We start from the raw sequence: 20646 nt of genomic DNA on the forward strand, positions 1-20646 counted from the left end.
GACTAAGGACGTGACAACGTGGTATCAGAGCGAAGGTTACGACTGAGGGAATGGCAAACGACGTAGAAATCAACGCTGCTAAAACCCAAGCCAACGTCATCCAGGATGCTGCTGGCAAGAAGGGCCGTAACAAAAAGAGGAATGACGCCAACAAGAGCCAGAAGGTGCCGCCAGAGGTTGTGCCAAATGAAGGGCTTACATCCCAAGAACCATCTACCACTGAAGCGAGCGAGGATGACGTGGAGATCCTGTCCGAGGACGTCTCGCTCAGTAAAGAGTGGGTTATGAAGGTTAACGTAGGGATGGACGCCATCGACATATTTGGCCAACGTTTGGGCAAGGTGGAGGGCACTCTTAGCGTTCTTGAGGGGCATACTCTTGAAGAGATTGAAAGCATCCGAAATTACTTGGAAGGGCACATGCAGGCTGAGATTGAGGTAAAGCAAACCATCACTGCCTTAGAGTGCAGACTCATGGAGGCGTTAAGTACTATTGATGCCATGAAGGCAAAGATAGTGGCACTCGAAGAGCTTGATGTTAGTGTGATCGAGGCAGCCAACAATGTTGTCGCGACGAGGGAGGCTAAGATTGAGGCTCCCAAACCACCAGTGTTCAAAGGGGTTCGTGATGCATAAGAGGTGGAGAACTTTCTTTGGCACTTGGAGAATTATTTCAGGCATGGAAAAGTGAGGGACGATGAGGCCAAGATCAACACCGCTGTGTTGTACCTAACAGAGACTGCCATGTTATGGTGGAGAAGAAAGGTCGCCGATGCTGACAGAGGTCTATACACAATCAACATGTGGGATCAGTTCAAGCATGAGTTCAAGCGACAGTTTTTCCCAAATAATGTCTTGTATGAGGCAAGGCGCAAACTTAGAGAGTTGAAGTAGACAGGGAGCATTCGCGACTATGTCAAGGAGTTCACTACCCTTATGCTTCAAATTCCTAACCTCACTAGCGATGACTTGTTATTTCACTTCATGGACGGGTTACCGAACTGGGCTAAGCAAGAGTTGCAATGCCGACAAGTCAATGATATAGACCAAGCCATAATGGAGGCCGAGTCTTTGATGGATTTCAAGCATGAAAAACGCGACAAAGGCAAAGGTCATGAGTCAAGGGGTGGCAATGCCAAAGGTGGGGGAGACCGTGGTAAGAACAAGGAGTCTCAACAATACTACTCCAGGACTCAAAATGCCAACAAGTTCGATGCCAAAAAGTCAAATGGTCGTCAGGGCTATGCTGAGAAGAAGGCGCAGATCGAGAAAAAAGGATGCTACATATGTGGAGGACCACACGGCTTAAGAAATTGCCCCGACTTGAAGAGCCTCAATGCAATGGTTCGTGAACGAAAGAGCAGACGTAGAGTTCAGGCACCGCACAGTTAGGTATGATAAGCATATGTGGCGCTGTCAAGGAGCAACCCATCCAAACCCCCGATAATAGAAATCAATACGTGGATCTCACTATAAACAACAAGCTCGCTCGGGCATTGGTGGACACTGGAGCGACTCACAATTTTGTGACCGAGGCTGCAGCGAAGAGACTAGAGTTGAAGCTCGCTCCAATTAACGCCCTCGTTAAGACCATGAATGCTAAGCCAGAATATGCTCTTGGTGTAGCTAATGGTGTTGGTGTCAAATTGGGCGATTGGAAAGGTACGACAAATTTTACTGCCACTACTATGGATATCTTTGACATTGTTCTGGGACAAAAGTTCTTTAGGCATTGCCACGCGATGATCGACCCCTACCTCAAACGTCTCTTAGTCTTGGAGCGAGAAGGAGCTTGCATGGTGCCTACAGTGACTATGTTGCATGCAAAGGGGCAAACACAACTTTCAGCTATGCAGCTAATCAAAGGTCTTAAGAAAGGAGAGCCGACATTCATGGCAACCATTGTAAGTTTGGAAGAATACAAGGGTCCCCAGGACACATTGCCTCTTTGCATAGAGAAGTTGCTCGAGGAGAACAAAGATGTCATGCCCGATGAGCTACCTAAGCACTTGCTTCTTAGACGTGAGGTGGATCATAAGATTGAGTTGGAGCCAAGGTCTAAGCCACCCGCATTTGCCCCTTATCGCATGGCACCGCCTGAGTTGGAGGAGCTTAGGAAACAACTAAAGGAGTTACTAGATGCCGACCATATTCGCCAATCGAAGGCACCCTTTGGTGCACCGGTGTTGTTTCAAAAAGTTTGGGATGTTGGCCCGACCCCGATGCATCTTGGGTTGACGTATAGTGCGACTTGTCAGATATATTGGGTCATATGGTATTTCCCCGATCAGAATTGGACCATAACAGAATTTCGGTCTATACCGGCACCATAATATCAGATTGGGGAGGAAGATCAGAATTAAAAATTGATAGAAAAGCAAGGATATGGGCTCGTGTAAGTAGGAAACAAAAAATATCTATTCTAGTTCTATCATCAGCTATGGGTTTGAATCTAAGAGAAATTCTAGAGAATGTTTGCTATCCTGAATTTTTTTTGTCTTTTCTGAGTGATTATCCGTCGTGTACAAAATAAATTTTGTAGCTGAGTACAGGCGTTTCTTTCCTCCCCACATGGCTAGAAGTAGATAAACAGGAATTAATTCTAACTCCCACATGATGAAAAAAAGTAAAAGGTCCCGAGATGAAAATGATCCAATTTGACCACTGTACATTGCTAACATGAGAAAATGGAATAATCGAGAATCTCGAGTAACTGGCCAAGCCGCTAAAGTCGCTAAAGTAGTGATAAATCCTGTTAATAAAATGGGTCCTATAGAAAGTCCATCTATTTCTAATCTCCAATGGAAATCAAAAAAATCGATCCATTTATAATCCTCCACTAGTTGGATTAATGGATCATCCGATTGGAAAATAAGGATAGATCATTGCGCCTGTGTATAAACTATCGGGTACTTAATAAGGTCACAGTGAAGAACAAGTACCCGATCCCGCTCATTGCCGACTTATTTGATAGACTTGGACAAGCCAAGTACTTTACTAAGGTGGATCTTCGCAAAGGATACTACCAGGTTCGGATTGCAGAAGGGGACGAACCAAAGACAGCATGTGTGACAAGGTTTCGGAGCCTTCGAGTGGTTGGTGATGCCCTTCGGGTTAACTAACGTACCCGCTACATTTTGCACTCTTATGAATGAGATCTTTCATCCCTACCTGGATCAGTTCGTGGTAGTCTACTTGGATAATATAGTCATCTACAGCAGCACCTTGGGGGAGTACGTGGAACACTTATAAAAGGTTTTCCAAGTCTTGCGAAAGAACGAGTTATACATCAAGAGGGAAAAGTGCGAGTTTGAACAATCAAAGGTGCACTTCTTGGGCTATGTCATTAGCAATGGCGAGCTATGCATGGATGAGGCTAAGGTACGGGCTATCCAAGAGTGGGAGGCACCTACAAAGGTAACCGAGTTGAGATCCTTCCTTGGCCTTGTTAACTACTACCGGCGTTTTATCAATGGCTATTCAGGTAAGGCAGTACCCTTGACCGAGTTGTTAAAGAAGAACAAATCATGGGGATGGACGGAACACTGCCAAAAGGCGTTTAAAGACCTTAAGGCAGCCGTGATAGAGGAGCCAGTTCTAGCGCTGCCCGACTTTAGCAAAATGTTCGAGGTGCATACAGATGCTTCTGAATTTGCCATTGGGGGTGTCCTGATGCAAGATAGGCATCCCATAGCGTTCGAGAGCCGCAAGTTGAACGATACGGAGCGGCGTTACACGGTGCAAGAGAAGGAGATGATTGCCATTGTGCATTGTCTTCGCACATGGAGACATTATTTGTTGGGGTTGAAGTTCGTGGTCAAGACTGACAATGTGGCCACTAGCTACTTTCAGACACAAAAGAAGCTCACACCAAAACAGGCTAAGTGGCAAGATTTCTTGGCTGAGTTTGACTATGTGTTGGAGTATAAGCCGGGCAAGGGTAACGTTGTAGCCGATGCTTTGAGTAGAAAGGCCGAGCTTGCTGCCATTACTTCAGCAAGTTGGGATATCCGAGAGGCTATAAAGGAAGGCATGCAACATGATCCCACAACTAAGCAGCTTATGGAGTTAGACACCCAGGGGAAGACAAGGTGCTTTTGGGTGGAAGACGGTATATTGCATACCACAGGTCGGAGAGTTTACGTGCCGAAGTTTGGAGATATTAGGCGACGTATTATGAAGGAGAGCCACGACACCTTATGGGCCGGTCACCCAAGTCAACGCCGCACTAGAGCCTTGGTTGAATCGGTCTATTATTGGCCGCGCATGCGTGAGGACATAGAGTGTTATGTGCAGACTTGTCTTGTGTGCCAACAAGACAAGGTTGAGCAAAGGCAGCCCGGAGGACTTTTGGAGCCACTACCAATAGCGAAGCGTCCATGGGAGAGCGTGACTATGGACTTTATCACCTGTCTACCGAAGTCCGACGGTTATGGAACTATCATGGTGGTCGTGGATAGACTTTCGAAGTTTGCCACTTTCATGCCCGCTTTACCAGGATGTATAGCTAAGGAAGCTGCCAAACTATTCTTTAAGAACGTGGTGAAATATTGGGGCTTACCAAGGCATATCATCAATGATCGAGACCCCCGCTTCACTGGGAACTTTTGGAGGGAGTTGTTCGACATACTTGGCATGGAGCTACACTTTTCCACTAGTTTCCACCCGCAAACGGATGGACAAACAGAACGGGTCAATGCCTTATTGGAGTGCTATTTGAGGCATTATGTGAGTGCACACCAGAAGGATTGGGCAAGGCTCTTAGACCGAGCCCAGTTCTCCTATAACCTGCAACGGAGTGAGTCCACAGGTCGGACACCATTTGAGCTAGCCACAGGCCAACAACCACAAACTCCACATTCACTACCGGCAGTGTTCGAGGGGAAGAGTTTGGGGGCTTACCATATGGCCAAGGGGTTCGAGGAGCAGCTTAACACTGCTAAGTCCTACTTGGATAAGGCAGCAAAGAAGATGAAGAAGTTTGCTGACCGCAAGCGTCGTCCCACAGATTATAAGGTTGGGGACATGGTTTTGGTGAAGTTTAATCCGAGGCAGTTTAAGACACCGCCATGTTCCTCGTCCACTAGAAGGGGCAACCACCGGAAAAGGCCACATGGGAGCGTTATGAAGACTTGTGGCAATTTAAAGACAAGATTCGAGAGTTTATGTTGCAGCAATGCGCCGCGGTCGTCACAACATCAGGTGGGGGAGAGTGTGATGACCCGCCACGTCATCATGCCACCTAAGTGCCATTTGGAGCTATTTTTGCCATGTGGATGCTTACATGGAAAAAAAGTCTAGCATGTGTTGGATGATTCTAGAGCTATGGAGATTCATGTGGAGATGCTCTAGATATTTATGGACTTCCTAGAAGATTTCTTAGGAAGATCGTAGAACATTCTAGCCTAGTGGATAATTCTAGAGTAGGGACTTCTTTGTAAATAAGTAGGGACTTATACATTAATTATTATTTACATACTAGACCCTAGGTGAGTAGTATAAATAGAGGGACATCCATTTGTAAAAAACCATCAAGCAAAATCAATTAAGTCTTGAGTGTAGTAAACTAGGCTGACTTGACATAGCAAGATCGTGAGCAAGTTATGCAAGAACGTGAGCGAGTTGTCAAGTGCCACACGCTTAGTTGAAGACTAAGGACGTGACATTTTACTTTCATTTGCAAATAAACGGCAGTAAATATAGAAAAGCACACATTGCAGTATTTAGCTCCCCCATAGTAAAGAATTAAACTTTATCTTCCAAAAGAGCAAAAAGGCTATACAAGTAGGATTTGTGTCTTTATTGAAGTCATGGGTCTCACTATTCTGGCTTATGAAAAACTTACCATCAATTGAACCATTATACACCAGTAGCATTTTCAATAAAGCAAAGTGGACCCCTTTAATGTCTTCCTTTTTTGGATATAATATACTAATATTCATATGTTCCTATCATTTGGACCTTTTCTTCACTATTCTACTGTCCACAGTTACAAAATATGACCTGCTTAGACTCACAGTCAAGACCCCCATCTTGTTTTCTTGCCTGAAAAAGGTAAAATTTTTCAAAGTTCTGCCATTTTCATGAATAATTTAGTCAAATTTGCATTTCAAGATTCTAAAATGGGTATGTTAATTTTGATGTCAAGTGACAATATTTGAATCTTGCCAGTTTATACACATGTTTCCAATTTTTCTGCTATTTTCATGAATAATAGAGTCAAATTCATGGAATTTTTTTTCTTGAATTTGCATTTCAATGGGTATGTTTATTTTGATGTAAAGTGACAAAATTTTGAATCTTGCCAGTTTTTGTCATACGTATGTTTACAATTTTACTCATGAATTCTTGTAAGGTGTAATAATGCAATTAAATCATGATTTCCAGCTTTTTGCCTTTCTTGTCATCTTGAATTTTCCAGATTTGTGAATTTAGGGGTAAATTAAGGTCATTTTATTTTTTAAGTGTGATTTTTTTTCAGTGTAAATATAGTGTGGGAAAGTTGAGCAACTAAGAAAGCCCCTTTCTATTACTGTGTAGATAAGTGTTTGGCATTTTTTCTTTGTATTTGCAATGCCATTTTATCTTGCCTATACCTGAATTGGTACCTATTTCTTGCTTGGTGCTGGTGGTGTATCTATGTATTAATTTTGATAATTTCTAAGGTGTCAAAATCAGTCATTATTGGCATTTTCTTGAATTGCAGAATTTGTGTAATATATTTGCAGAGCACTGTTGGTCCTATGCGGTGTCTGATAACTTTCCAAGCCCAAGCCCTTTTCAAGTAGTCTAATTTTCATATCCTTTGAATCTATGGCATTATTATGTATAATATTTTGAAGAGGGGAGAGATGGTCAAAACTAAGAGACAGTCTTTTTTCGTCGAACTCCCTTGGTTTGTAGTCATGAATGGTTCATTATAATCCCTCTACGGATATGCATATTTCTTTGTCTTTTTCATTTATCCTCAAATGTACACCATTCTATTTAAGAGGTTAGATACATTTATATGAGGTGAATGTAAAAAAATGACACCTATTTCTGGAAACAGGTGTTACTGGATATTTAATGTATGAAAATTTGATCTTCTTTATAAGCTTCTTTCAAGTCCTTTTATCATCTTCACTTGATATATCTTTGTCCTGATCAACTCTAAATTCTACAGACAGTCTAAAGAAGAATAGCGTGAAGTTATACCTGAAACATTTACAATGAGTAACAGCTTGTTGCATACCCATTATGCAAGTGGCGGAATCCCATCCGAGATTGCTGAGAATTTAAAAGATTTTTTCCCGGAGGATGGCGATTTGAGTTATGAAGAAGTTCTTTTGCAACAGGTATTATGGAATGATATGAATGTTTCTGTTCCTAATACAACAGTTAACAGTATTTTCTGTTGACAATTGGATTGTTATCTTGCAGGAAACTGTTTACTTGTCATTTCAAGCAAATGGGAAAAACAAGAATATGAGCTCTGAATATGGCCAAACCAGTAGTGGGCATCAGTTATCAGCACAAAAGGGTGATTCTTCTCAAAGCCGTGAATCACAATTGGCTCTGGACGAAGCTTTAGCTAGATCATTGCAGTTAGGGGATGACTTTGAGGATTTCTGTAGAGATGAGCTTAGCTCTACTGTGGCTGGTAATTTCATAATAACTTTTATTTATTCAGTAGATTTCTTGGTTATACAGATTTTGTCTCTTCTTTGGCTTAAGGTACAAGTCGCATGGGATTACGTTCTTTTTTTCCAACCACAGATGTTCTTCTCTGTGGTCAAACAAGATGTTAGTCATCTTGTTCTAACCGGTCCGAAAGTATAACCAAGACCAATGATATATAGATGCCAAGATGTTAAACTTTGCCGAAATAAAGTTTTTCTTATGCTGAGCTTTAGAATGGACGAAAGGCTAGTAGCTTGCAATCTAACAACTTAAATACAAAGGACAAGGAACTCACTGAATGAACATAAATATTGAGATAGTGAAGAACATGAAATGTACTAGTAGTTGCCGAAAGAATGGTTTTTCCCCCACAGTATATTAGTGTTATCAACTGTTCATACCAAATGCAGTTGATTAACTTTGTGATTCAAAGCGTGCTGTGTGAATCAAGTATTTGTCATTTTATTGATGTACAACATAGCAACTCTGTCTGTGTTTGTCATTTTTTTGGGAAATTTGGACTTAAGTCCTGAATGGTATGATGTAAAATGTAAAGCAGTGTTGTCAAAGGCGCGCTGAAGCCCTGAATGGTATGATGTAAAATGTAAAGCAATGTTGTCAAAGTTGCACTTAAGCCCTGAAGCGAGGCGCAAAACATGTTGAGCGCCTCGCCTCGCCTCGCTTTATGTGCGCTTCAGTGTCGACATCAAGGCTCTAAGGCATAGTTTTCCTTGCCAATGAGTGTAATCCTGAAGATGCGACAATAAACAATTGATATTCACTTTATCATAATTGTTTTAATGTCTTTGTCCATATACTTATCCTAAAAAAAAAAAAAAATGATTATTAGTCCTGGACTACACATACATATTTGTATGTTTTCTCCATTTGCGCCTTTTTTCAATAAAGCGCACGCTTTATTTGCGCGAAGTTGCAAAAAGTGGAAATAATCATTATGTTTATAGGAGCAAGTGATCTGGAGTAGGAGTGTACGTAGCGAATGATTTATTATCACAATGGACACAAGTTGTTTCCACTATTTGGTATAAAATGATTTCTTCCCAAGAAAACATTTGTGGAAAACATTTTTTATCAGGCTATATAGGGTATCATTGTTCTTCAGTCTTCTAAATCCATTTCAAAAAAGTGACTCAATACTTTAGAGCGTCTGATAGGTGTGTGCATGTCAGTATACTTTAGCCACAAGCTAGATTGTACAATTTTGTGGGTGAATAGAAGAGTATGAGTTTTCTATTTTGGAAATGTTATTGAATGTCCACGTTACTCATAGCCAAGTAACCTCCATATATCTGCAGGCATCAGGGAATCCCCTCCTAGAGAATCATCTCCAGTTAGGGTATGGTGCAACTTTTTAGTTCTGTACTGGTCTTTCATGCTTAATAAGTTTGTATGCAAGGGTTAATGCAGGTTTCTATTATTAAGTGCAGGCTGAGAATCCAAACACGAGGAGACAAGATGATATTGATCCAGATAGTATGACCTATGAGGTTAGACTGATGCACTTGTTTTTATTAAGCTTGAAATATTTAATATTGAGTGCAAGGACCTTAGTTTACACACCAGGTTATTTACACAGATTGCTCTTGCTCTTCTTTCTTTTGCCATCGTGTGAATTTGCTTTTATGCTTTTCCAATTGTCTTCTTCCATTTTTGGTAGGAATTGCAATCTTTAGGAGAAGCTGTTGGCCAGCAGAGCAGAGGGCTTTCACAAGACCTCATGCGCCGTTTACCAACTTTCAAATACAAGACTGGATTCTTCTCAAAGAAAAAGAAAATGGGAGAGTAGGAACAACTGCCCTTTGTGATATTATTTTTTCTGTCCTGCCTATCTCTTTTGAGTTGGTATTTAAAAAAAGTGCACATGTGAACTGTTGTCACTGCCTTCACTAACATTATTTTGACATTTTCCTGTGGCGGATAGGTCATGATTAAAATAAAGCTTGCAAACTGTTGTCACTGGCCTCACGAATATTATCGTGTTTTTCATTTTCTGGTCTCCTTATTTTTATGAATTGAAAAGTAAAACTCTCGACATAAGTTGTCCTTCAATCCTGCTCCACCATCCACTGTTCATACATTGCTGACAGCTAAAACAGTTGTCAGTTAGTTTTGCTTAAGCAGCCCATTTGACAATACTTTGGATAGTCTTTCTTTTGAATAGGTTTCCTGGAAAAGAAGATTGTAAAAGTTAATCCAGTAAAAAACTTCATTTTAGAGAAAGTGCACAAATAAACACCTTCAAACAAGTTGAGAAAAGATTGGATCATCTAACTATGTTGGTCACTGCAATTTCATTTTGTGCAGGTGTGTTATATGTTATGCTGCATACAGAAGTGGAGATATGTTGACCACTTTACCTTGTGCACACATGTTTCATTCAGAATGTATTAACCGCTGGCTAAAAGAAAGAAAGGTGAGAAACCATATCCTCATACTTAAAGATCATGTCCCTTCAATGTTTTCCTGTTTCATTTTTTCTTCTCCAATGGTCTAGTAAGAACATATGATAAAAACATCAAAGAGAAGAAAAGTTTTGAAATTGCTTTGATCCTAGTATCTTGGTATGAGTGATTGCATCTTGCCAATTTTTGTGTAGATATGTATCCTGGTGATTAAGACAGTGATCAAACTCTAGTTAACTTTTATAGTTCTTAATCTTGCCTTTTGGCTTTCCTTCTAAAGCACATTTGTAGATTTCTGAACAAACGAATAGTATTGTCATCTTTTAATCAATTAAATGCAAAATTTATAGCATAACCTCTCTGTATAGGAAATAAAGGTGAGAGATTCTTGCACAATTAACATAACATGGTGGTAAAAAATATCTCTTTTGAAGTTGCAAGATTCAGCGTGTTATCCTTTTTAGCTTAATATTAATCTCAGTGTATGTGTCACAGAACTGCCCACTCTGTTATGAAGAGGTGAAAGATGAATGACTTTGCAAATGCAACATCCCATGGAAAGGATGAAGCCTTGGACCTGCCTTCAAATTCGCTATATTTTTAAACATGTAGAGAGAAGTAGCCCCGTTAAAAGACATATTTGGTTTGTAGATAGCGTCTCCCAATATTTGACATTCTGAACGTATCCTGCGTTCATATGCATTATGGCTTTTCTTCTTCTTCTTAATGAAATGTGATTTGGAAATTTATGGACTTTACGTTTGCTGATGAGACCATTTAACCAAAAATATGTGTAGTCCTTACGCTCGTGATATCAGCTAGATATTGACTTTTGATTTGAAAGAGATCAATTTGCAAGCGCAATATCTATCGTCTTTCCCAGACCCCCGCTTATGGGACTAAACGGGGTATGTTGTTTTAATATTTATAGTTTTCTATCCTGAAAGTCACCTCAGTTTTATTAGCACTCCCTTGCCATTTTCTCTAAATTTGTTACTTTCCGAACTGCAATCAGCACTTTTAAAGGCTAATGAAGTTCTTTATTTCGATCCTCAAAAGGAAATGAGCATGGAGCGTCTCAAGATGAATTCACCTTGATTACAAGAAATGAAATTATGTGAGAAATTATGAGAAATGATCAGCCTAAAAAGGTGAAGTAAACTACTAGATTCGCAAGCTAGACGTACAGCTTACAGAAATATCCTCTGGAGTCCATTTGAATAATCTTTTCACTTTAACGTGCTTAATCCTCCCTTTTTGGTGACGGAGGGGGTAACACATTGGAACAGAGGGAGGATTAACCACGTCAATGGAAAGTAAGACAATCTTTTTGGGACGGAGGGAGTATAAGTTATGTGTCTACTTTCTTTTTTAGCTTGTTCTAAAAAAATGTCATACTTCTTTTGTTCCCTTTTACTTGTCTAACATACTACAAATTAAGTTTTCTTTTACTTGTCAAGTTTAACAAATTAAGAGAGAATTAAAAAAAAAATCTTCAACTTTACCCTTCCCATTAAGTAACCATCTCCCAAATTAATTGGAGCAAATGTAGTTTCTTAAAAGTATCATTAATAAGGACAATTTAGTAAAATATACATTAGTTTTTTTTCAAAGAGCATGCAAAATGCAAACTTTACGAGTAAAAGGAACGGAGGGAGAAATTCATTATTTAAATATAATTTATTTCTCATTTTACTTGAATAAGATGATTTATAATCACATAAATGTCTATGACTTAATTTAGACCACAAGTGTCAAAAATCTTTATTTCTTTCTTAAAATTCATACTCAATCAAACACCGTCATATAAATTGGGATGAAGAGAGTGTATATATTTTACCCGAGGAGACGAAATAGGCTCCTAATTACAACTAATATAAACATTTTCACGTGATTATCTAACATAGCAAGATTTTTCAAAACAATAATAATTTAGAAAAATAGGGATCCTTGATGGGAGGGAGGGCATGGCTGGAACTCAAAGATGGAGGGCATACTATCTAATATTTTTCCTCACTCAAAGCCTAATTCAAAAACCCATAACTGGCTTGACGGCATTACCTTCTACGGATTTGATTTTTCGTGAAAAAGAGAAATTCTGGTAAAGAGAAAAAATAGATGTGACGGAAGCAATAGGTCCCACAAAAATAGGTTTGGGCAGATTTAGCTACGGTAAAAATCTCCTCTCTTTTATTTAGGAAGGGTAATAATTTTTGCATTGTTATGGTGGAAGTGATGATTTTTCTAGCGGTGATATTTAGTGGTGGAATAATTATATATCGGGTGTATTGTATCTAAGTTGTATGTTAGGTGTGCATGCTACTGGTTGTGGAATGAGTGCATATTTGGTGTATGTGGAATGTAAGTGTATGCGGAGTGTATTTCGGGTGTTATGTTATTGTATTTCATATGTAACACTGAAAATACAATTGTGACATACGAAATAATTGTATGTCGTATGGATATTATGTGTATGTCATGTGTGTGCCACAAATATCAGAATTTTATATATATGTGACATACACATAATATCCATATATATAAACATGACAAACATACAAAATACACATGGGAGAGAAGAAGGTGTAAAATCCATGGAGAGCGCTCCGATGAAAAGGAAAAGTAACGAAAAAAGCCATGAGAGAAAAATTCGGTGGAAAAGAGAAATTTAGGTAAGGAAAAAGACGAACTAATTTGATTTTTTGGCAAAGCTTCGAGGTGGAGTAGCAGCGCTATTAGAGAGAGTACACTTTTATTTTCTTAATTATATTCTCAATGCACACCCTCACGTACGGACCTAATTCATTTTTCACCTAATTCTTTTTTCATTGGCCAAGCACTTGATTTTATTTTTCTGACAATGGGTGGTGGGTGAGATAGATCTCAGGACATCTGTCTATTATGCTACCATGTTGATGTTGGGATGATCACATCATCTAAAAGCTTGCGCGGTCAACAAAGCAACAGTGATGGTTGGTGGTAAAGCAACGACGGATAGGGTTTGTGTGAAAGAGAAGACAAAATCCCTCATTTTGTGAGATTTTATTGAAGTTTGTATATGTTTTGCAAAGAAAAGATTGCAATATTTTGAAAATGGAATATTATAATTAATTATGATAACTGGAATCCAATTTCAGCACATCTGGAAAATTATCCCTAATTTCAATTATGAATTGTAGTAAATTATATCTATATTTGTATTTGGTAAATTCCGTATCTAGGCCAATTTCTACAATCGGGAGCTCGGAGAAGCCGAAAGGGCTTCCACAGCTGGCACCTACTTCCACCTACTCAGGTCATATCGAAGAATATCGATTAGTATGCTGCGGCAGAGAAGCATGTTGGGGTGCCGTCGGGTCACATCAGTCGTTCGTTAGGGTTGAAAAGTCTTGTTTTAATTTCTATATAGATAGCTTATAATGTAAGCTAAGGCATCTCATCTTACCTCTTGTAAGCCACCTCTTATTTTTTTCTCTAAGGCAATACCCATCGGGGCACGCAGATTTTCTTTGAATATATACCTATATTGCTTGATTTTGTCATTTTTTTAGCTCGGTTCTTTCAATCTAATTCTGATAATCTCCAATATTAACCCCGAAAAGGAGAGTTTTTGGGATTGGATACGACCTACTTGTCTTTAAACCCTGAAAATACAAATCTCTAACTGATTATCCATTTTCACCGAAAAACAGTTTGGCGACAGCTATGGTGTTGTCCTGATTCGCAGCAGAAATTCTCCTTCTAAGAAATTTAGTAAAATCATTACACGCAGATAAACTTGTCTGAGGCAAGCATTAGCTTGAGCAGTATGCAGGGACCCAAGGACGCACAGATGCTGGTAAGGGGTATGAAGGACCTGGTGGAGGCACAGGTGTCGGAGCACGGAGAGGAACCCATTAGGGAGCACGGGAGCAGTGGAGGTGAGACACCGCACGGACAGCCTAGCGAGGAGCGAAATAAAGGCGTCCCAAATGTCGATAAAGCAAAGCAACCACACAAGCGCACGTTCGGAAGAACTGGTCGAGCGCAATCTCAACCCGTCGGGCAAAGACCTGCTCAAAAGACGGGTTCCTTGACGAGTGAATTACTGATGACTAAGCTCAAGGCACAGGATGAGAGGATGCAACACATGGAAAGGGCTATGACTATCATGGCTAAACATTCTAGGGCACGGACTCTGGCATCAAATCAGAGCTCGGATAAAATTCCTACGACCCCACAAACTAAAGAGGCTGAGGCAGCGAAAGAATAGTTGGATGCATTTACTGAAGAGTTACTCAGGGTCGAAAGGGAAATGAATGAACGAATGAACCAAATCCCAGGAGCCCTATCCGTGATGAAAGGCGCGGAAGCCAGAAAGTATAGTATACTGCCGTACCCAGAAAGCGCAGCCATCGCGCCCATTCCCAAAAAATTCAAAATGCCGGACATAACCAAATATAACGAGATCACCGACCCCGAAAATCATACAACGGCTTTGAAGCGACCATCACCAGGCACAACCTTAAGTACCACGAGATTGAATCAGTCATGCCCAAGAAGACCAATCGGACACTCATGAAAGGAGCACCCTCCTGGTACACTCTTTTACCCGAAAATTCTATTGATTCTTTTGTTGCTCTTGCAGATGCCTTTGTAAAAGCTCACGCTAGGGCGCCAAAAGTTGAAACACGCGAAGAGGACGTCTTGATTATCAAGCAAAAGAAGCATGGATCGCTCTGCAGTTATGTATAGAGGTTCCAATAGGAAGGGATGACCTTACCTACCATTCCGGAGAACTAGGTGGCAGCGAAATTCACAGACGGCCTAAACCCAGGAGAGCCGGACGCGTCCAGGAAGTTAAAAGAAAGTTTGGGGGAATTTTCATACAAAACGTGGAGCGAAATAGACATAAGATTTACAGCTAAAATGCGCATTGAAGAAGACCAGAGGGTGACGACCCCAATAGAAGTAGGCAGCCGCCTGGGAAAGAGACAGGACTCGGGTTCGAAGTAAACGTCGCAAGTTGTCGGGGACGATTTGAGTTGTATGAAGCCTGCAGGCCTTCAGGCCAGAATTTAAATAGGGAAATCAACGGGAATGGGCGGGGTCTTCTCAATAGAAGCGCCCCGCACCCTTCGGGATCTACGTCAAAAGGGGTTGGACCCCCAAATATCTCATATCATAATTTCAGCATAAATGCTATGGAGCTTGTCGCAGTAATGAGAACGATGAAGGAGGCTAGGTTCCCGAAGAAAATCTGGGCCAAACCAGACAAACACCGGCCTGTGATGTCACTTCCATAACACCCACGAACATACCATGTAGGACTGCACAAACCTAAGGGTCAAAGTGGCCCAGCTTCTGCGAGCGGGGCACCTCAAAGAGTATATTAGTAACCGGACCAAACTCAACTTAAACAGAAATCCTGGGCAGAATTCGGACAAAGCACCCCAGCCTACACATACAATCAACTCAACCTTCGAGGAAAGAGGGGGGGGGGGGGGGGGGGGGGGGGGGGGGGCAGCGGTGAATAAGATGATATCGAACACAATGATCCAGTTGTCTAAAATTTCATTTACAGCTAAGAGTCACGTCTAAGGCCTCACCAAGCGCGAGAACGTATCCTGCGCCGACAGTAACCGTATAGGACTCACTCCTTTCCATAATGACGCCTAGGTAATCCGTTCAAACTAAAAATTCTTTCATTAAGCGTGTGCTTGTTGGTCTAGGTGAAACCGCAAAAGTGACGCGGCTCCGAACTCTCAAGAAGATGTATAGTGGGCAGCCTCGGTAGTTAAAACTCTGTCCAAATAAAGCCTATGCAGCCGGCTCGAGGGGTGATTAAGCTGACTACCTGAAAGAACTAAGATCGATCCGAGGAATACCCGAACCGGCGGAGAAACACAGGATGTCCCCGACAAAGCCGACCTCAAAAAGCCTAAAGAGGCACTCCTCAAAATTACCACTGTTTTTCGTACCGGAATGGCAAACCCCCCCCCCCTCCCCCCCCCCCCCCCCCCCATCGACCAAATTTGGGTGCTAAGCTTGGAAGGATGACGGAAAAAGAGACCCCGGATCAAACCTTCCTGAAAGGGTTAATAGAGTCGAAAGATGAAAACCCCGCCGACCTAACGGTGAAGGAGATGCTGCGCATGGAGCTTCTCAAAAAACTTCCCGAAAAGAAAAAATTCCCCTAGAAGTAACAATGCACCTGTTAATAAAGGACCCCGATAAGCCCTTTCTGGTGTTTCGTAGAGGGGGATTAGGATCAGTTCAAAGTATCACGGCTGCTTAACGTAGGTTTGATCCGAAGGATGGGAAACCCAAATCGGTTAGTCGACGAGGGGTTAGTACGTTAAGAATGAGGCACCAAATTTCTGCCTGTTTGGGCTAAAAAAGCCCTATCCAAGGCCGAAGCATGTCACCCACAAATTGAAAAGATTTCCCTGGCATTAACGGTATAGGGGCAAAGACCGCATCCCAGGGTCGATCTGAACTGCGCGGTGGCAACATCCCCTTTATGGACCACCTTGCACGAACTCAGGGCCCTCGCATGAATAAACAGGCAACCAGCTGGAGAGATCCGTGCCAAATTACGAAAGCCACCGAGGAGGGATCCCCTAGATCACGAGTAAGTATTGGCACTGTCTATTTTTAGGATAACTTGCTTTCTCTCCTGTGCAGAAACAGGCTTCGAAGTCTAGATCGCATTGTCGCCTGGGGGAAAGGATTAAAGGGTGCACTGCAATCTTCACCGGCAAGGGGGTTACGAGATCGTAATGTAAGGGCTTTCCATCTCGCACCCAGACACTTGTATTCTCAAAATATTTTGCGCCTTGGTGCAGATAGAAAAAAGACCGGCCCAAGCGATCAAAACAGATAGTACTGGTGTTGACACGCAATTTTGTCCTACCTTTTCTTCAATTAATTTATCTTCGTTTCTTGATTGTTAATAAATTTGGACGAGTTATTTCAAATTTACTTAACAAAGCACTATGTTAATACTCCCAAATATTTATTACACGGTTATTTATTTTAATAAGAAATTATATTATATATTTGCAAGTGGTTAATTCTAGTCCAAATTATGAAGATGAAGATGCCCAAATAAATTAATTAAAGAGGAAAAGGGCCAAATTCATTAACTTCATCAGTCCATACTTTCGGACCAACTGAGCCCAAACCAGCCCATTACTTCCTACCCGACCCGGCCCAATCCTTTATGTTCCCCTCTAAACCTAATTAAACCGATCAGTCTCTCTCTCCCCTTCAACGCCGCATACGCTCCTCTCTCTCTACCCTCTCTTTTCCATCCATTTGTAGCAAACCCTAGCATTCCTTTCAACCTTGAACAGAAATTGCCCCTCCAATTTAGAGTAAGCTTTTACTTTTTCACCTTTTCCCTCCTTCTCTCTTCGTCACGAGGTTCGGTCAACAGGTACATAGCACAAGAAGCCAAGAAGAGATTTTCAGAGATCTGAGCATTCACGGACCATTTCAAACGACTCTTTGAACTTGTGTTTGGAGCCAAAAATCTCGAGTTCAAAACGAAACCCTAGTCACTTTTACCTATAAATATGGTCTTAAGTCCTCAGCCGAAAAGGGGGTCTTTTTGGGGAACATCGGGTAGGAAATACTACCACACAAAAATAATCTGCTCATTTTTAACTCCAAGAACCTTAATTTCTAGAGTTCCTCCTTTATCTCGGTCGAATTTTCACTACGTTAGATTTTGGAATTCATTTGTATTGAGATTCGGATATGCTCATAACGAGAGAGTAGATTCGCGACCTCGTCTCAGTTCATTGCACCCACAAGAGGTAAAACCATTATCTCTATTCCTATTTTTTTTTGTTGTTCATTACTGTTAAGACGAGTTCCCATGTAGTATAAGATGTATTGTTTGCAGTTTTGTTGCTTTCCTTGGCTTAATATAATTGTGTGAATATGAATGCATATGTCGAGTACAATGCGCATTTGCTAAAGTTGATCTTTTTTCGAATCTGAAATGTTCGGCTGAAACTGGATTTTAGAGTTTAGTGTTGTCTTTTGAACTCTGTCCGAAACGATAGATGATAATCTGAATAAAACAAGATGGCCGGTTAGTAGTTGCTTCACACCTTAAATGTCAACTAAATCTTTAGCTGAATATTGTGTTTAAATATTGCTTAGCTTGGTTAAATGTAGTCAAATATAATTTATTCAAAAATCAATAGAATGATCATGTGTTTAGATAACCTACTCATTGGTCTTATTTGTTAGTAAAACTCAGAACCATCAATAATTATGAGATGTTTGCTAAATAGACTTTGTCCAAGCCTGTGAAACTTGACTGACTTAAAAAGGATAGACATATTTCTGTGGTATATTCATAGAGGCTTTAGTATTGAAGGTTGGTATATATGTGCATAAGCGTCCGTGTAATCACCGAAAATGAGTATGTGCAACCTCTTATAAGTAGAATGTGTTAATCAGTAGAACTGGGATTAGCGTAGGCTTAACAGGAATTGAAATTTTGTTGTGACTATGTGTTTCTTCCTATGTACTCTAAGTCTACCTATCCTGTTTATCTACACCATGCATCCAAACTGCTAGCCTGTCCTCTCTGTTTACTTGCCCTTCTTGTGCGCATGTATATTAATTCCCCATTTCCCTTCTCTGCAAATTAGCCTTATATGCAAATCTGCCCAGCGACTTTAGGCACTGGTTAATGATGTTAGAATTAACTCACCTTGTGACTTATGTACCTTAGATGGCTAATGTGGTTTGATCTTTTCAAAGTTCCTGCTTACTACCTGTCTTTGGCCACTCATTCTATACTTGGAATTGACTCCTGCATTCCCTTTCATGCTCTTCTTGAACTTACAACCATGGCTGCAATGTCAATTATTGGTGTCAACTCCTTGATAAGTCTACTGCTGTGCTTTCCTACTGGGAAATGTTCCCGCTGTGTCTTTACTGTATGGGAACATTCCACTTATCCCTGCATTGATGATTTTGAGTTGGTTGTCAACCTGATTTGCTTTTGCCCATTTTTCTTTACCCTTAAGGTTGCCTTCTTTCTTTAGATTTCTACCGATTTGAATGGCAGTTTAGTTCAGTGGTTTTAGGTTCAGTTTACACTCCGTGTTAGTGATAGTTTGCCTAATTTTTACACTCTTTAGTCTAGACATTGGTTTGTTTGTCCCATGTTTTTTCTCTTTTACCCTTTTTTTTTAGGTTATTTGGTATCTTATAACAAATATGAAAAAATGTAACAGGGCATATCTTTACTTTGTCTATTGTTTGCACACATCTTTCTTTGTCTATCTTTACAGTTCAATTGTTTGCATACATCTTCCTTGTCTATTTTTACCTATTTCTCATTCGATCGTATCCCATAAGTTTTGCATTTTCCAGATCCGTTATAGTCGGTCGTATTCGATATTGGAATTTATTTGTTTCTTCGGATTGTTTACGTTATAGTAAAATGTAATGTTTTGAATTCTTTTGGCATAAGTACTTTAACTTTCTTCTTTATCCTCTATAATTTCCTTGATCGGGTTTTCTTTCTAATCCTATTTTTCTTTTCTTTCGCATGTACAACCGGAGCCGAAGAGTTTCACCTCGAAACTCAACGATACCGCTTACAGAGTTCACACCCTTCCATCGCCTATACTCTTATTTCGCTTGACTGAAATTGGCAGAATACCGCTGCCCTTTACGAAGGCCAAAATGGCTTCATTTTTTTATCATTCTATGTTCCTTTGATTTGCCCATTAGTGTGTTTAAAACTCCTTATATGACTAACCTCTTTATTTCCATTTTTTATGTCATTGATTGATTAACGTGAGGCACTATATAGTTATAGCCAAATTTTACTTAAGGTCCACTATAGTTAATAATAGACCGTAGGCGTTATTTAGAATAGAACATTTAGAATATAAAGGGAATTGAGCAAGCCATTAGCTATCTTCATTCACCCCAATTCGGAATCTGATCAAAACGTTTCCATTGAAGTAACTTAGGTAGCAAATCAGTCTTTATTCTAATGAACGAATCTAGTCCTTCTATGAATGCCAATTGCCTTCGGGTCATGAATCCGATGCTATATTTGTTTTAATGGAAAAGAAGATTCTGAGTTTATATCGTCTTTCAGTACTATCTGGTCTTATAAACAAAAAAATGGATTTTCACAATAAGGTGTCAATTTGGCATTTAGCATATATACATGTTTATTTTATACTTAACATTTAGCCTAATTGATTAACATAAGTCCGGTCGGTTAACCATTATTAATGGATCTTAAAGGGTGCCTAATACCTTCCCTTTAAGTTAGTTGAACCCTTACCTTGATTTTGGTTTCGTAGATTTAAAATAGAGTCAACTTTAGATAATTACTCCAAACTAATCTTAGGTGCCCTAATTCACCATAAATAATTAGGTGGCGACTCTATGACTTTAATTAACCCCGAAATTATCGGGATGTGGTAAACTATTTTGACCCCGATTAAAATAGGGTATAACAACTGGGACTGCCAGCGGTTATCACATCTCCCGCGCCCCTCTCTTTATCTTTCACTATTAATTTCTGCAAAAGC

General features: G+C 40.3%; 1 protein-coding gene across 6 annotated transcripts; it reads left to right on the plus strand.

Moving 5' to 3' along the window:
- The first annotated feature begins 5841 nt into the window (after positions 1 to 5841).
- On the plus strand, positions 5842 to 10837 carry LOC132631841 (E3 ubiquitin-protein ligase BIG BROTHER-like). 6 transcript variants are annotated; one of them, XM_060347541.1, is made up of 9 exons: positions 5842 to 6053; positions 6706 to 6783; positions 7165 to 7336; positions 7422 to 7641; positions 8978 to 9018; positions 9110 to 9169; positions 9340 to 9464; positions 9987 to 10095; positions 10566 to 10837. In XM_060347541.1, exons 3-9 carry the CDS (start codon positions 7211 to 7213, stop codon positions 10605 to 10607), a joined length of 723 nt encoding a protein of 240 aa, XP_060203524.1. In that variant the 5' UTR covers positions 5842 to 6053; positions 6706 to 6783; positions 7165 to 7210; the 3' UTR covers positions 10608 to 10837. The 6 variants fall into 6 exon arrangements, with proteins under 6 accessions (XP_060203524.1, XP_060203523.1, XP_060203525.1 ...); XM_060347540.1 differs by lacking the exon at positions 6706 to 6783 and having other exon boundaries at positions 5842 to 6125; XM_060347542.1 differs by lacking the exon at positions 6706 to 6783 and having other exon boundaries at positions 7169 to 7336.
- Positions 10838 to 20646: the final 9809 nt, after the last annotated feature.

Source organism: Lycium barbarum, chromosome 3 (assembly GCF_019175385.1).
Source record: "Lycium barbarum isolate Lr01 chromosome 3, ASM1917538v2, whole genome shotgun sequence".
Classification (NCBI taxonomy): domain Eukaryota; kingdom Viridiplantae; phylum Streptophyta; class Magnoliopsida; order Solanales; family Solanaceae; genus Lycium; species Lycium barbarum.

Bases quoted from the DNA above. Each gene is read 5' to 3' on its own strand.
- LOC132631841 (XM_060347540.1), top strand. From the start codon at position 7,211: ATGAGTAACAGCTTGTTGCATACCCATTATGCAAGTGGCGGAATCCCA. The intron at 9,019-9,109 runs GTATGGTGCAAC...TATTAAGTGCAG, and splicing joins GAGAATCATCTCCAGTTAGG to GCTGAGAATCCAAACACGAG. The intron at 9,465-9,986 runs GTAGGAACAACT...CATTTTGTGCAG, and splicing joins AAGAAAAAGAAAATGGGAGA to GTGTGTTATATGTTATGCTG.